At 35.9% G+C, this 17,011-nt stretch overlaps 1 protein-coding gene across 1 annotated transcript; it reads right to left on the reverse strand.

The window, feature by feature from the left end:
- Positions 1-255: 255 nt before the first annotated feature.
- Positions 256-9,745, reverse strand: LOC118902625 (C-type lectin domain family 12 member B-like). Its single transcript, XM_036867182.1, has 9 exons — positions 9,648-9,745; positions 8,826-8,945; positions 6,864-6,962; positions 5,876-5,995; positions 4,676-4,747; positions 4,382-4,533; positions 2,943-3,049; positions 427-582; positions 256-327 (listed from the first exon to the last, which is right to left on the reverse strand). Exons 1-8 carry the CDS (start codon positions 9,679-9,681, stop codon positions 441-443), a joined length of 846 nt encoding a protein of 281 aa, XP_036723077.1. The 5' UTR covers positions 9,682-9,745; the 3' UTR covers positions 256-327; positions 427-440.
- Positions 9,746-17,011: the final 7,266 nt, after the last annotated feature.

The raw sequence follows: 17,011 nt of genomic DNA on the forward strand, positions 1-17,011 counted from the left end.
TGCTTTTTGTTATTATTGATATTTCTTTGCATTTTTTACATTCTTTGTATATTATGTGGTAAACCATTTATCATTTATATTTCCCACTGTATTTGTTCTAAACGCTTATTTCCACAGGTCACAATTGTAAATGAGTAAGTAGATTTTGAAATATAAAAAAGAGACTCCCAAAGACTAAAAGTATTTATGACAAATGATATGTTTATTAATATGTAATTCTCAGAAAATCAAACAGGTTCTGAGTTTCTAAGTTTTCTGTGCTTCTCTGTTTTTTCTCCTTTAACTCTAGACTCTGGTTTCTTCTATCATGAAGTCATTTATCAGTTTCTGCCACAAAAAAAAAAAAAGAGTTATGAATAACATGAAGTGCTAATAGAAGAAAGGCAGGCAGGTCTTGAATATGGAATGTTATTGAGATGTGCAAACCTCATCAGTTTTTTTTAACTTTCTTCTGAGTGTTTAGCACAGACAGGCTTCTCACACACACATGAAGAGGACATGGTGCAGGTATCCATGCCAACAGTGTGCACATTTGCATACACACAATTCCCCTGGAAATCCGTACTTGGCTTTGGTAGACTCCTGAGAAATTTAGAAAACACAAGTCACTGGCCACTCACTGTGTTCAAATTAAGTAGCATTACTTAAGAACATGCTATGTGAAACCGATTATACCTGGCGCTGTAGGGAACTCAAGGGAGTAAAGGCACTCTCCCTCTTTTCAAAGAACTCATACATGTATATATACAAAAAGAGATAGGCATATAAGTCATAAGTAAGCTTCACAAAATGTGATAGTTATTTATGAGTAATTATAAGTGGGAAAAGGTACACCTGTATAGAGAAGAAGAGAAGGGTCCAGCTGGAAAATGATGGCAATAGCAGGAAAGACAGGACATATGATCTGGGGTACATAATTAAGTTTAAGTACAGATTAGCATGATAGAAACCACATGCATGTACAGCTACCGTTGGAGGAGGGATATTTACTTATAAATACATTAGATATAAAAGCTAGCCAAAATTAGTAATGAAATTTAGAATACATATGTATATGTATATATGTGTGTGTGAGTGAGTGAGTGTGTGTGTTTATCCTTGAATAACCTGGATTTGAACTACGCAGTTCTACGTATATGCAGATTTTTTCAATGGTAAGTACTACAGTACTACAGGTTGGTTTAACTATGGTTGGTTTAACATGTAGTTTTGGAACCGCCTATAGAACGGTAGACTATAAGTTCTAAGCAGATTTTCCACTACATGGGGGGGGTCAGTGCCCCTAACGCCCTTGCATTATTCAAGCGTTAACTGTATATGTAATATTTCAGGACACTTGCCTCTGCTCTGATAATGTTCATTTTACTTTAATTCACATTTTACTTTAATTTACCGCTGATATAAATGCCACAGGGTAGATGTTATCAAATACACTGATTGAATTTAGTCCTTTACTAAAGGTCTAGATTATAAAGAACATTTTAGATCAATGTTAACAAGACGACTTTTCATCACCTCTAGAGCAAAGCTGGTTGTTCAGTACTATCTAAAAAAAAAAAAGGCAAAGCTTATTTCCTGATTTATTAAATGCATAGTACATTTCTTTTAAAAATGCCAAAGGAACTAGAAAAAAAATTCTGAACTGTGTTGGGAATATTAAATCGCCAAAATATTTCACGTTATTTCATTCATTAATTTAACATACTTATTGAATGTTCTATGTTCCAAACATTGTACAAGGTTTGAAGTAGAGGAAAACTTTCAATTCACAAAATTCCAATAATTAAAATGATCAACAATAAAGTTAGAATAGACTAACAATTTGATGCAATAGTGCAGGCAAGGCTGGGAAAATATTCAAGAATATTTACACATAACATATTTACACAAACTATGAAATACTTAAGGGACATGTAAAAAGACTAAAATTATTTAAATATTAAATTTTAGGATATGATAAATGACGTTAAAATCAGTGATGAAAGTAAAATGAATCATTTAAACAATACTGACAATTGATTACTTAATTGAAATACACATAGAGAGACATATAATTATATCTACATTTGAACATAAATGTACATGTTTCAGCTTTCTACCTCATGTCTTAAAATAAATTTCAAATGAACAAGGACAATCTCATTATACTTCAATGTTAACCATTTGTTCACATAATAAAAGCAAATAAACTTAAAAGGACAAATTATTAAAGGAAAACACTGGTAAGATATGTGTGCAAGAGAAGTTACAAACTTAATATATAAGGAATCATACCAAGAAATAAAAGGTAAATATTATAAAATGGTCAAAAGTATTATTATAGGTTATAAGAAAAACAGCCTCACTAAACATGAGAATAATATAACCTAAAGGAACAAAATAAAAATAATCAGCTATCAAAATTATCAAAACTTTGAAATATTATCTAAGATTGGCACACAGTGATGAAAGAACTTGAAAATATTTTTTCTGCCATAGCTGTCTAATGCAATGTTTCTGAATAACAATAGAAAAATATGTACTTAAAACCAAAAAAAAAAAGTCCCAGATTATTTGGCTGAGGAAAGACAATTTTATCTATACTTCTTCCCAATAAAAATACCAGAGAGGTCCCCATATTCATACTAATGATATTCTTCCCCACATTATATTTCTTATCTGAAATTGTAATCATTCAGCTCATCTACTAATAAGGGTATATTTACACTAATTATGAAATATCTAAGTGACCTTATGATTTACAAAATTGCTGACAGTATAATATGAAATAACAAAAACAAGAAATAAAGAGGTCTAAATTCGACCCCTCTTCAAGAAGAGAAATTATCGTCTCTATTTCCTCAAGCTCTTTAGGCCAAAGGATCTTCTCTATTTCCTCAAGCTCTTTAGGCCAAAGACATTGAAAAAGGAGTAAGGAATTGGATTTTATACTAGAAACTTACAGGCTAGGAGAAGGAAGGGAGCCATCTTCCCACTTCCATTGATTGTCCTCTTCTTTATAAGACAGGCCAAGCCAAGTGTGATTTACTGCAAGTAACTTCATGATGTACTACATGGAACCAAAATACACAAAGGTGTTAATACTAAAAGTGCATTAGAGATACAAATATAGAACTTGTGTCTGAAGAATCATAAAAATAAAAATAATGCAGTCTATATATGCCCACTGATAAATAAAACATTGAAAAAATATTTCAGTTCTTTAGTGTCTGTGCATTTCTTAAACCAGGAATTAAACACCAAGAAGAAAAAAAAAAAAAAGACAGAGCTAATAGAAAATGTTATTTTATTTTTTTTAGCTTAGTTCTAGTAATGATAAAGGTTTTTATTTCCCCAGTGTATTTTAGAAATATTTAAGTTGTAAAAAGAAAGGGCACAGCATTAACTGTATTGTAATTTCATCCAATTTTTTACACTTACCTATATTTTTTAAATCTATCACACAAATGCATGCACTTGGTTTTAGAAGTCAAATGATGCTAAATATTGATATATACAAAATAGCAGTCATTCCCTCCCTCAACGAATGCCATTCTCCAGAGGTAATTAACTGTTCCTAACTCTTTATTAGTTCTATGACTTCCTATTTTATGAAGACAGAATTTTTAGTCTCATGCCCTATCTTCTCACCTCCTATATCCTTTTGATATAGTTATTTCACAGTTTTTACATGGTTTTTACTAGGTAAAATTTACCATACTTTTACTAGGTAAATATTATTTTTTTCTGAACTGAATAGTAAGTGATGATTATAATAGAAAATTTTATGTTTAAGAAGACACCACACCAAGATATGAATTACTTTCTTATTTTATCATTTATTTAATACTGTGCCTATTCTTAGAGCTTGAGATATATCATTGAACAAAAATGAGAAAGATCCCTGCTTCTGGGGGATGTGGGCCAGATAGAAGTAAAAAACATACATGTAAATGATATGATACGTAAGAAGGTGACAAGTGCTATAAGAAGTTAAAGCTGGGTAACAATGCCTAAAAGTACAGAGGAGGGGTCTGGCGGTGGGGTGGGCACTGGTACACAGGTTGTAATTTTAAGTAAGGTTGCCAGGGCAGGTCTCATTAAGAAGGTGACAACTGAATAAATAGTTGAAGGAGGTGAAGTAGCTCGCCATGGTTGCATCTGAGAGAAGAATTCTGCATGCAGAAGGAACAGCAAACACAGTGTTTCTGCAGTGAATGCATGCATGGTGTGTTAGGAAAGAAAGGTGTGTTGATGTGGAGCACGCCAGGGAAAGATGAGTGGAAAACGAAGAAGGAGAGTGCCCCTTACCCTGGTTTCAGAGCTGCAGGTGAGCCCTTCCTTCTCCTGGTGGCTACTCTACATTTATATCCCAGAAGTAAAGAATGAACTACAATCTCACCATCAATCTACTCCTTTCTGTCTTCAAAAATGTAGCATTCAAAGAGACACAAAGATCCGAACACTCTAACCAAGAAACAATTTCCACGGTTTGGTGGTAGCAGTGGTCTCTGTATTGTACCCAGTGACTCAGAGAAGGTCCACACCTGTCTCCTAGGAAAGAAAATATTTACAACTCAGAGCCCACAGAACCTCACAAACAAGGCCTCATGTCTTCACACGTTCTCCCACTTCAAAGAATGAGGCTGTTACTAAAAATTACTGTCAACTCGGAATTTTCTCACTTCCAAATTACCTTGTTCCACATTTAGTTCTTGTAGAGCCTCAGTGATATACTCATTCTGTTTTTGGAGCTGCAGTAAGATTTCTATATAAGACAACAAGACTTAACATTAGATAGGAATACACATTTCATCTGATTTTTTACTGTGCAAGAGTCATAATAATAATAATGATCAAGTGGCAAAATGTACAAATAATTTTAGTCCAATTCCCTTCCCAACTTAACTAGCTTCATCTCTGGCTGAAGTAATCAGCTGCTTAGAAACCATCCATTTAAAATGCGCAACTTAGTTATTATAGTCAGCAATACTGTATTATAAACACAAAGTTGCTAAGAGATTAAAACTTAATTGTTGTCAACACAAAAAGGAAATGACAGTTATGTGACATGATAAAGGTGTTAGCTAACACTATTGTAGTAATCATATTGCAATATATAAATGTATCAAACACACATGTTGTACCCCTCCAAATTACACAAGGTTATACGTCAATCGTATCTCAGTAAAAAAAAAAAAAAAAAAAAGAAACCAGTCTTTTAACATGACGAATCACTAATGCACTCTCAGAGGGTTCATTTAATTTTTCAATATAGGTTCAATACCTCACGGGGGAAAAAAAAACCCTAACTTTTTAATGCAAGGCCTTTGTAAAATATTTATTTATCACAACATAGACTATTTTTATATTATAATTTAATTAGCATAAAAGCAGCTTTGTGATTACTCTATTATTATAAGTGCCTCTCCTTAGGAGGCACTCAGAAACTATGAAAACACCACTGCTTTTCAGATATCTGAGTTCTTCCATTTTCATGCTCCCTGAACATCTTGCACATCTACTGCACACCTTGAAACTTTGGTTTATTTTTGGTCTACATATTTTCTCTAAGCCTCCCAAGGGCAGGGTTCATATTGTATTTATCCTTGATCACCAGCCAAGTGGCTGGCATCTGGTGTGCACTGAATAAATGTGAATGTTTAACTGAATGAATGTATTAATTAATTAATACAAGAGGTTATATTTGGTAAATGTGAGACACTCAGTTTCAGAATATCCATGAAGAACTAAGAGGCAAGAAGCTATCAAAACCACCACGCTGCTCTATTAGTTCCTATTGCATTATTCAACCAACCATTTTATGGCTGCAACAAGAAAAACAATCTAGCATTCTAAACTAACTAAAGATAGTTTGTTCTAGCTCTAACATTACCTTTATTTTGGTCAAGAGCTTTTTGGACCTGAAGAAAGTTTTCCTCTTTGTTTTGCAAAGACTCAGTCTGTTGGATAAGGCTCTTCATCTTGCTCTTTGATTCCTGAACACTTTGAAAGTCTGGAACAAGAATTCCAGATGAGTATAAAACACATGCCCAGTCATGAAACAGTAGGGTATTAGATTGTGAAGCTTAATTTCTATAGTAGATCTTTAATAAAATTCCCCATAAATGTTTTCAAAAACTGTAAAACGATATTTGGCTAAGTATGTTTTCATTAATCCACTATTATTTCTAAAGTCTATGCCTAAATCTAAAATATCATCCTAATTCATTATAAGATTCAATGTGTGTTTATATGAACAGGACAGTGGTTCAAATGAACTAAAATAGATGACAACAAAACCACAACAACAACAAAAACCAAGTCTCAAATGAATCTTTTGGCATCATGACTTGATGTAATGTGTAGAATTTCACTTCCTAATCGAATTTTAGAATTCTGAATTTCAAGGTAACTTTATCAATGAGAAACTACTATTTTAAAATAACCAGTTGTGAACAATTTTAATAATAATCCAAACATTCTGTTGATCTAATTTAGGATGCTGCAGGAATGGGCAGTTTGAACAAACTGAAAAATTCCTTTTTATTTTCAACATAAAGACAGTTACAAATTCAACGAGCTTAATATATAGTAACTTCTAATTTTCAAAATACTGATAATAATCATTACACTCAGTAAATTCTGCAGTAATTTCAACAATAAAGCGTCCCTGGGAAAATAATGTGGTTACTGAGAACTCACAAGGTTAAATTCATTCATATAGTAAAAAGTTGTGATACTTTCATGTCATTTTTTCCTGTTCTCCATTCAGTATGGCAATAAAACATTTACCAAAAACTATTCTCTGGGAATGGTTTAATGAAATATGATCATCTGACAAATAGTCTATTATTTCTTTTCTCCCAATAGGTCAGACTTACACTGATAACCAAAGAATCCACACAACATCAAAAGCAGCAGGCTGAAGACTCCCAGGATCACAGGGGTTATTCCACGTACAGAGAAGGAAAAGCGAGAAGCTAAGAAACAGAGTGCGTGAAAATCAGAGATGATGTAAACTCCTGTTATTTGAAAGATTAATATCATTAGTCTCCTTTTGTTATTGTTAAAATGCCCACATTTTCTGAAAAATAATGCCCAATGTGTGAATTACTATGAGCTATTAGGCTGAATGAGAGGGGGGGCGGAAAACTATTTTGGAGGATGTGCAGAAAAGAATTAAAGTAGCAGACCTGACTTGTTATCCTGAAAGGCCCGCTTACAAGGTTGGCCTTGGCTGGCATCTGGAAACCTACATTTCAGTAGGGTTTCCACAACCATTCATTGATAGGCACGGCTTACCATGTCTCCACTGTTTGTGCAAACAATATAGCTTGTGCTGAACCGTTGCTCTCCTTCAGGAAGTCTGTAATTTTGTTACATGCCAGCTGGAAGCTGCCTATGTGATTAACCCCCAGTAAATACCCTGAACATTGATTCTCTAATGAGTTTCCCTGGTTGGCAACATGTGACACATAGTCCCAACTTGTTGCTGGGGAATTCGTGTGACCTGTGTGACTCTGCTGGGAGAGAAGCCTTGCAAGCCTGAGCTTGGCCTCCCCAACACTTCACTCCATGTGCCTTTTCCCTTTGCTGGTGACGCTTGTTAACCATTCATTGTCGTAAATCTCAGCTAGGAGTACAACTGTATAGAGTCCTGCGAGCTCTCCTAGTGAAACAGTAAACCTGAGTGTGTCCTTGGGGGCTTCCAGCACAGGTGAAAATTTTACATACAGGAATTATTAAATATCCTTAAACCAGGCAAAAATTTCAGTTCAGATTACGTTATCATCATTAATATGATCAGATGCAGAAATGCTTAACAATTTTAAATCTGTGTTATTATTAAGATAGAACTCTTTATTTGAACTTGACGACTAGTAGTATGTTCCCTTCATAAAGAATTACACTAAATCTTAGTGAATGTTTTAAAGGGATGATATTTGGTTTTAGGTCAAACAACATCTATAATTTGTTCAATTTCACGAAAATAATATGCTACATCCCCACATTCTAGAAACTAAACTTTCAGAAGAAAGTTTTGTTAATAGTCTTTTACTGGGAAGTTTATTTCCCTCCAAAATAAATGTATAAACTCCAGTGTAAAAAAGATATTTTTTTATATTTTGGAAGAATTGTATTTCTGAAACAAGGTAAAAAATTGCTGTCAAGAAAATGGTTATATTCATGACTAATACCCAAACCATTTCTTTAACTTTCTGAATCATATAACTTGGTTATCAACCAGAGGAAAGTTTGTTCCCCAGGAGACATTAATAAATATCTGGAGACATTCTTGGCATCATAACTGATGGGCGGGTGGTACTGACATCTAGTGCATAGATGCCAAGAATGGTGCTAAACATCCTACAATCACTAAACAGTGTCCCACAGCAAAGGGTTACCTAGCCCAAAATGTCATTAGTGCCGAGGTTGGAAAACCCTGCTCTATTAAAACATGTTAAGTTTAATTATGATCAAAAGGAGGCATCATGTAATAGGGTTCTACCTTTCTTTGTCTTTTTTACAAATCTTCTGAGTTTTAAACCTTGAACAAGCTTAAGTCTCTCAGTTTCATGTGAGAAAACAAGTCTAAATTTGGACCAATGGCTTCTTTCATCTTTAACTACGTTCCTTAATATATGAAAATTTCAAACCTCTCTGTCAGAAAATACACTTTCGTTTTACTTCTATATATGTTTTGAAAATGTTTTAATCTTTGTATTATCTCTAAATTTTAAAATTTCCAAATAGTAACAACTAGAGAAACATAAAATGGAAGATGTATCTAAAGATAACAAAGAGAGACCGTAAATGAATAAAATCTGGTATATCTACTTTACCATCCACATTGGTGTGCTCAGGAATCGGGTCCCATTCATCCTCAGGTGGAGGAGGAGGAGGAACGGCAAGAGGCCGTTCCACGTCCACAATAGGGATTGTCTCTGTCTGCTCTGTGTTTTCTTTTAGCATAGAAAATATATAATTACTTTATAACCTTGTAAAGCAAGTGAGATTAGAACTTAAGAGATTCATTATCATTTTCAAAGATCACTAGAAATACAAATATAATAGTAGTAAAATCAAAGATACTCAAAACACATTTGCACTCAACAGCCCATCCAGCTTTCCTAAAAGTATTTAAACTGGTTGATTACACTTTGGATCAAGCCAGGAAATAGATAATTATTTCTTTTAAATATATTTAAAGGCACTCTTTCAGGTATATGTGGGAAATATTAAAAATACAATGCCGCGGGCTTCCCTGGTGGCGCAGTGGTTGAGAATCTGCCTGCCAATGCAGGGGACACGGGTTCGAGCCCTGGTCTGGGAAGATCCCACATGCCGCGGAGCAACTGGGCCCGTGAACCACAATTACTGAGCCTGCGCGTCTGGAGCCTGTGCTCCGCAACAAGAGAGGCCGCGATAGTGAGAGGCCCGCGCACCGCGATGAAGAGTGGCTCCCGCTTGCCGCAACTGGAGAAAGCACTCACACAGAAACGAAAACCCAACACAGCCATAAATAAATAAATAAAATAAATAAATAATTAAAAAAAAAATACAATGCCCCAGTAAAATCATAACCAGCAGTTATGACAAACAAAAACAACAAAAATTTTATTTTCATTAAAATGGCACAGGACATTTAGATTTTAAAAAAATACCTGGAGGTTGATCACAGTCTGAAACATTTGACATTATGGAGACTTTTGGATGATTTCTTTATCCCAAAGGTGAAGAAGAGCTTACAAAGTTGTTGGCGGATGAAGAGGTATTTCTTCCACTATCCTCCTAGAGTTGATGACAAGTCCAGACCTAGCCTCAGGTGGTACAGCTACTTACAGTTGTATGAAACTAACTTAATTTGGTAAAAACCACAGAGGAAATATGAATCTCTAACTGGATATTTTCTAATAGGTATACAAAAATAAAATCACCCCTACTTAACTAAACTATGTACAACAAGCCTTTAAATACCATCTGGTTTGTACAGGTAATAGTCCATCACTCCAGAAATAAATTAGGAAAAGCCACTGTCATAAATAATATAATTGAGTAGTCTAGAGTGAAAATTTTTATGAGAACTGAGTATGCAGTAAAGGAAGACACAGGTATATGGAAACTAAGGTTCTAGACAACCAGAGGAATTTTAAAAAGGAATTACGCTGGAAATAACATATCTGTTCATCAAAGGTGGATTTAAATGACTGCCTATATAAAAAGGCATTTGAAGAGGGAAATCACATAATAAAACCTATATGTCCAGATAGTGACAGTTTGGCTTAAGGTTTTTTGGTACTACCCCCACCCTGACATTGTTTCAGAGGAAAAACAAGTTCTATTCATATAAATATGGTTGGGTAGCCACAGACAATCTACCTTTTGCTCTTTACTTCTCAAGTGGAAAAAGTTCAATATTTGTAGTGGGAATAAATAGATATTGTACACAAACAAAAATAGACCTAAGACTCTTATCGGGGCTATAACCTCATAGAAACTAATGTATGTGTGAGTCAGGCAAAACCACACAAGATGCCTCAGATACAGGCAGTGGTCATAAGTTTCCCACAGTCCTATGTCCAGGTCAGATCAAAAGGTCTTACAGGGCTTCCCTGGTGGCGCAGTGGTTGAGAATCTGCCTGCCAATGCAGGCCACACGGGTTCGAGCCCTGGTCTGGGAAGATTCCACATGCCGCAGAGCAACTAGGCCTGTGAGCCACAACTACTGAGCCTGCGTGTCTGGAGCTTGTGCTCCGCAACAAGATAGGCCGCAACAGTGAGAGGCCCGCTCACCGCGATGAAGAGTGGCCCCCGCTCGCCGCAACTAGAGAAAGCCCTTGCACAGAAACGAAGACCCAGCACAGTCAAAAATAAAAAATAAAAAAAAAAGGTCTTACAAATAATCCTAAAAATATATCACATTTTATCTTTTAATGTATGAAATACAAGGTTGTTTGACCAAAAACAATATTATAACATTCCTGTTCATTCAAAGATCTCAGTGAAGCCAAGGGTAGAGATAGCAGAGATTTTATAAAAAATATTCTACACTGATTGTCTGCCTATATTGTAATTCATTTTTATTTTGTTTACTTTCTGACTCTAAATTGAAAAATCTGGTGTCACCTTCAAGATGGCAGAGGAGTAAGACGTGGAGATCAACTTCCTCCCCACAAATACATCAGAAATACATCTACATGTGGAACAACTCCTACAGAACACCTACTGAACGCTATCAGAAAACCTCAGACTTCCCAAAAGCCGTGTGGCTGACAGGGTCTTGGTGCTCCAGCCGGGTGTCAGGCCTGTGCCTCTGAGGTGGGAGAGGCAAGTTCAGGACATGGGTCCACCAGAGACCTCCCAGCTCCATGTAATATCAAATGGCAAAAGCTCTCCCAGAGATCTCCATTTCAACACTAACAACCAGCTCCACTCAACAACCGGCAAGCTACAGTGCTGGACACCCTGTGCCGAACAACTAGCAAGACAGGAACACAACCCCACCCATTAGCAGAGAGGCAGCCTAAAATCATAATAAGGTCACAGACACCCCAAAACACACCACCGGACGCAGTCCTGCCCACCAGAAAGACAAGATCCAGCCTCATCCACCAGACCACAGGCACTAGTCCCCTCCACCAGGAAGCCTGCACAACCCACTGAACAAACCTTAGCCACTAGGGGTAGACGCCAAAAACAATGGGAACTACGAACCTGCAGCCTGCAAAAAGGAGACTCCAAATTCAGTAAGTTAAGCAAAATGAGAAGACAGAGAAATATGCAGCAGATGAAGGAGCAAGGTAAAAACCCACCAGACCAAACAAATGAAGAGGAAATAGGTAGTCTACCGGAAAAAGAATTCAGAGTAATGATAGTAAAGATGATCCAAAATCTTGGAAATAGAATGGAGAAAATACAAGAAACGTTTAACAAGGACCTAGAAGAAATAAAGAGCAAACAAACAATGATGAACGACACAATAAATGAAATTAAAAATTCTCTAGAAGGAATCAATAGCAGAATAACTGAGGCAGAAGAATGGATAAGTGATCTGGAAGACAAAATAGTGGAAATAACTACTAAAGAGCAGAATACACAAAAAAGAATGAAAAGAATTGAAGACAGTCTCAGAGACCTCTGAGACAACATTAAACACACCAACATTTGAATTATAGGGGTCCCAGAAGAAGAAGAGAAAAAGAAAGGGACTTAGAAAATATTTGAAAAGATTATAGTTGAAAACTTCCTTAATATGGGAAAGGAAATAGTCAATCAAGTCCAGGAAGAGCAGAGAGTCCCATATAGGATAAATCCAAGGAAAAACACGCCAAGACACATATTAATCAAACGATCAAAAATTAAATACCAAGAAAAAAATATTAAAAGCAGCAAGGGAAAAACAACAAATAACATACAAGGGAATCCCCATAAGGTTAACAGCTGATCTTTCTGCAGAAACTCTGCAAGCCAGAAGGGAGTGGCAAGACATATTTAAATTGATGAAAGGGAAACACCTACAACCAAGATTACTCTACCCAGCAAAGATCTCATTCAAATGTGATGGAGAAATTAAAACCTTTACAGACAAGAAAAAGCTAAGAGAATTCAGCACCAACAAACCAGCTCTACAACAAATGTTAAAGGAATTTCTCTAGGCAGGAAACACAAGAGAAGGAAAAGACCTACAATAACAAACCCAAAACAATTGAGAAAATGGAAATAGGAACATACATATCGATAATTACCTTAAATGTAAATGGATTAAATGCTGCCACCAAAAGACATCGACTGGCTGAATGGATACAAAAACAAAACCCATATATATGCTGTCTACAAGAGACCCACTTCAGACCTAGGGACACATACAGACTGAAAGTGAGGGGATGGAAAAAGATATTCCATGCAAATGGAAATCAAAAGAAAGTTGGAGTAGCAATTCCCATATCACACAAAATAAACTTTAAAATAAAGACTATTACAAGAGACAAAGAAGGACACTACATAATGATCAAGGGATCAATCCAAGAAGAAGATATAACAATTGTAAATATTTATGCACCCAACATAGGAGCACTTCAATACAAAAGGCAAATGCTAACAGCCATAAAAGGGGAAATCAACAGTAACACAATCATAGTAGGGGACTTTAACACCCTACTTTCACCAATGGACAGATCATCCAAAATGAAAAAAAATAAGGAAACACAAGCTTTAAATGACACATTAAACAAGATAGAATTAATTGATATTTATAGGACATTCCATCCAAAAACAACAGAATACACTTTCTTCTCAAGTGCTCAAGGAACATTGTCCAAGATAGATCATATCTTGGGTCACAAACCAAGCCTTCATAAATTTAAGAAAACTGAAATCATATCAAGTATCTTTTCCAACCACAATGCTATGATACTAGATATCAGTTACAGGAAAAAATCTGTAAAAAATACAAACACATGGAGGCTAAACAATATACTACTTATTAACCAAGGAATCACTGAAGGAATCAAAGGGGAAATCAAAAAATACCTAGAAACAAATGACAATGAAAATACGACAACCCAAAACCTACGGGATGCAGCAAAAGCAGTTCTAAGAGGGAAGTTTATAGTATCACAATCCTACCTCAAGAAACAAGAAGCATCTCAAATAAACAACCTAACACTACACCTAAAGCAATTAGGGAAAGAAGAACAAAAATCACCCAAAGTTAGCAGAAGGAAAGAAATCGTAAAGATGAGATCAGAAATAAATGAAAAAGAAATGAAGGAAACAATAGCAAAGATCAATAAAATTAAAAGCTAGTTCTTTGAGAAGATAAACAAAATTGATAAACCATTAGCCAGACTCATCAAGAAAAAAAGGGAGAAGAGTCAAATCAATAGAATTAGAAATGAAAATGGAGAAGTTACAACAGACACTGCAGAAATACAAAGGATCATGAGAGATTACTACAAGCAACTCTATGCCAATAATATGGACAACCTGGAAGAAATGGACAAATTCTTAGAAAAGCACAACCTTCCTAGACTGAACCAGGAAGAAATAGAAAATATAAACAGACCATTCATAAGCACTGAAATTGAGACTGTGATTAAAAATCTTCCAACAAACAAAAGCCCAGGACCAGATGGCTTCACATGCGAAGTCTATCAAATATTTAGAGAAGAGCTAACACCTATCCTTCTCAAACTCTTCCACAATATAGCAGAGGGAGGAACACTCCCAAACTCATTCTATGAGGCCACCATCACCCTGATACCAAAACCAGACAAAGATGTCACAAAGAAAGAAAACTACAGGCCAATATCACTGATGAACATAGATGCAAAAATCCTCAACAGAATACTAGCAAACAGAATCCAACAGCACATTACAAGGATCATACACCATGAACAAGTGGGGTTTTTCTCAGGCATGCAAGGATTCTTCAATATATGCAAATCAATCAATGTGATACACCTTAGAAACAAATTAGAGGAGAAAAACCATACGATCATCTCAATAGATGCAGAAAAAGCTTTCAACAAAATTCAACACTCATTTATGATAAAAACCCTCCTGAAATTAGGCATAGAGGGAACTTACCTCAAGAAAATAAAGGCCATATATGACAAACCCACAGCCAATATCATTCTCAATAGTGAAAAACTGAAACCATTTCCTCTAAGATCAGGATCAAGACAATGTTGTCCACTCTCACCACTGTTATTCAACATAGTTTTGAAAGTTTTACCCACAGCAATCAGAGAAGAAAAAGAAATAAAAGGAATCCAAATCGGAAAAGAAGAAGTAAAGCTGTCACTGTTTGCAGATGACATGATACTATACATAGAGAATCCTAAAGATGCTACCAGAAAACTACTAGAGCTAATCAATGAATTTGGTAAAGTAGCAGGATACAAAATTATTGCACAGAAATCTCTTGCATTCCTATACACTAATGACAAAAACTCTGAAAGATAAATTAAGGAAACACTCCCATTTACCATTGCAACACAAAGAATAAAATACCTAGGAATAAACCTACCTAAGGAGATAAAAAACTGTATGCAGAAAACTATAAGACACTGATGAAAGAAATTAAAGATGATACAAACAGATGGAGAGATATACCATGTTCTTGGATTGGAAGAATCAACATTGTGAAAATAACTCTACTATCCAAAGTAATCTACAGATTCAATGCAATCCCTATCAAACTACCAATGACATTTTTCACAGAACTAGAACAAAAAATTGCACAATTTGTATGGAAACACAAAAGACCCCGAATAGCCAAAGCAATCTTGAGAAAGAAAAATGGAGCTGGAGGAATCACGGTCCCTGACTTCAGAGTATACTACAAAGTTACAGTAATGAAGACAGTATGCTACTGGCACAAAAACAGAAATATAGATCAATGGAACAGGATAGAAAGCCCAGAGATAAACCCACGCACATATGGTCACCTTATTTTTGATAAAGGAGGCAAGAATATACAATGGAGAAAAGACAGCTTCTTCAATAAGTGGTGCTGGGAAAACTGGACAGCTACATGTAAAAGAATGAAATTAGAACACTCCCTAACCCCATACACAAAAATAAACTCAAAGTGGATTAAAGACCTAACTGTAAGGTGAGACACTATAAAACTCTTAGAGGAAAATATAGGCAGAACCACTCTATGACATAAATCACAGCAAGATCCTTTTTGGCCCACCTCCTAGAGAAATGGAAATAAAAACAAAAATTAAAAAATGGGACTAATGAAATTTAAAAGCTTTTGCATAGCAAAGGAAACCATAAACAAGATGAAAAGACAACCTTCAGAGTGGGAGAAAATATTTGCAAATGAAGCAACTAGCAAAGGATTAATCTCCAAAATTTACAAGCAGCACATGCAGCTCAATATCAAAAAAGCAAACAACCCAATCCAAAAATGGGCAGAAGACCTAAACAGACACTTCTCCAAAGAAGATATACAGATTGCCAACAAACACATGAAAGGATGTTCAACAACACTAATCATTAGAGAAATGCAAGTCAAAACTACAATGAAGTATCACCTCACACCAGTCAGAATGGCCATCATCAAAAACTCTGCAAACAATAAATGCTGAAGAGGGTGTGGAGAAAAGGGAACCCTCTTGCGCTGTTGGTGGGAATGTAAGTTGATACAGTCACTGTGGAGAACAGTATGGAGGTTCCTTAAAAAACTAAAAATAGAACTACCATACGACCCAGCAATCCCACACTGGGCATATACCCTGAGAAAACCATAATTCAAAAAGAGTCATGGGCTTCCCTGCTGGCGCAGTGGTTGAGAATCTGCCTGCCAATGCAGGGGACACAGGTTCGAGCCCTGGTCTCTAGTTGCTCCCTGGCATGTGGGAAGATCCCACATGCCACAGAGCAACTAGGCCCATGAGCCACAACTACTGAGCCTGTGCGTCTGGAGCTTGTGCTCCGCAACAAGAGAGGCTGCGACAGTGAGAGGCCCACGCACCGCGATGAAGAGCGGCTCCCACTCGCCACAACTAGAGAAAGCCCTCGCACAGAAACGAAGACCCAACACAGCCAAAATTAATTAATTAATTAATTAATTAATTAATTAAAAAAAAAAGAGTCATGTACCACAATGTTCATTGCAGCCCTATTTACAATATCCAGGACATGGAAGCAACCTAAGTGTCCATCAACAGATGAATGGATAAAGAAGATGTGGCATATATATACAATGGAATATTACTCAGCCATAAAAAGAATCAAAATTGAGTTATTTGTAGTGAGGTGGATGGACCTAGAGTCTGTCATACAGAGTGAAGTAAGTCAGAAAGAGGAAAAACAAATACCGTATGCTAACACATATATATGGAATCTAAAAAAAAAAATGGTTCTGAAGAAACTAGGGGCAAGAGAGGAATAAAGACACAGATGTAGAGAATGGACTTGAAGACACGGGGAGGGGGAAGGGTAAGCTGGGACGAAGTGAGAGAGTGGCATGGGCTTATATATACTAACAAATGTAAAAAAATAGCTAGTGGGA

Source organism: Balaenoptera musculus, chromosome 10, assembly GCF_009873245.2.
Source record: "Balaenoptera musculus isolate JJ_BM4_2016_0621 chromosome 10, mBalMus1.pri.v3, whole genome shotgun sequence".
NCBI lineage: Eukaryota > Metazoa > Chordata > Mammalia > Artiodactyla > Balaenopteridae > Balaenoptera > Balaenoptera musculus.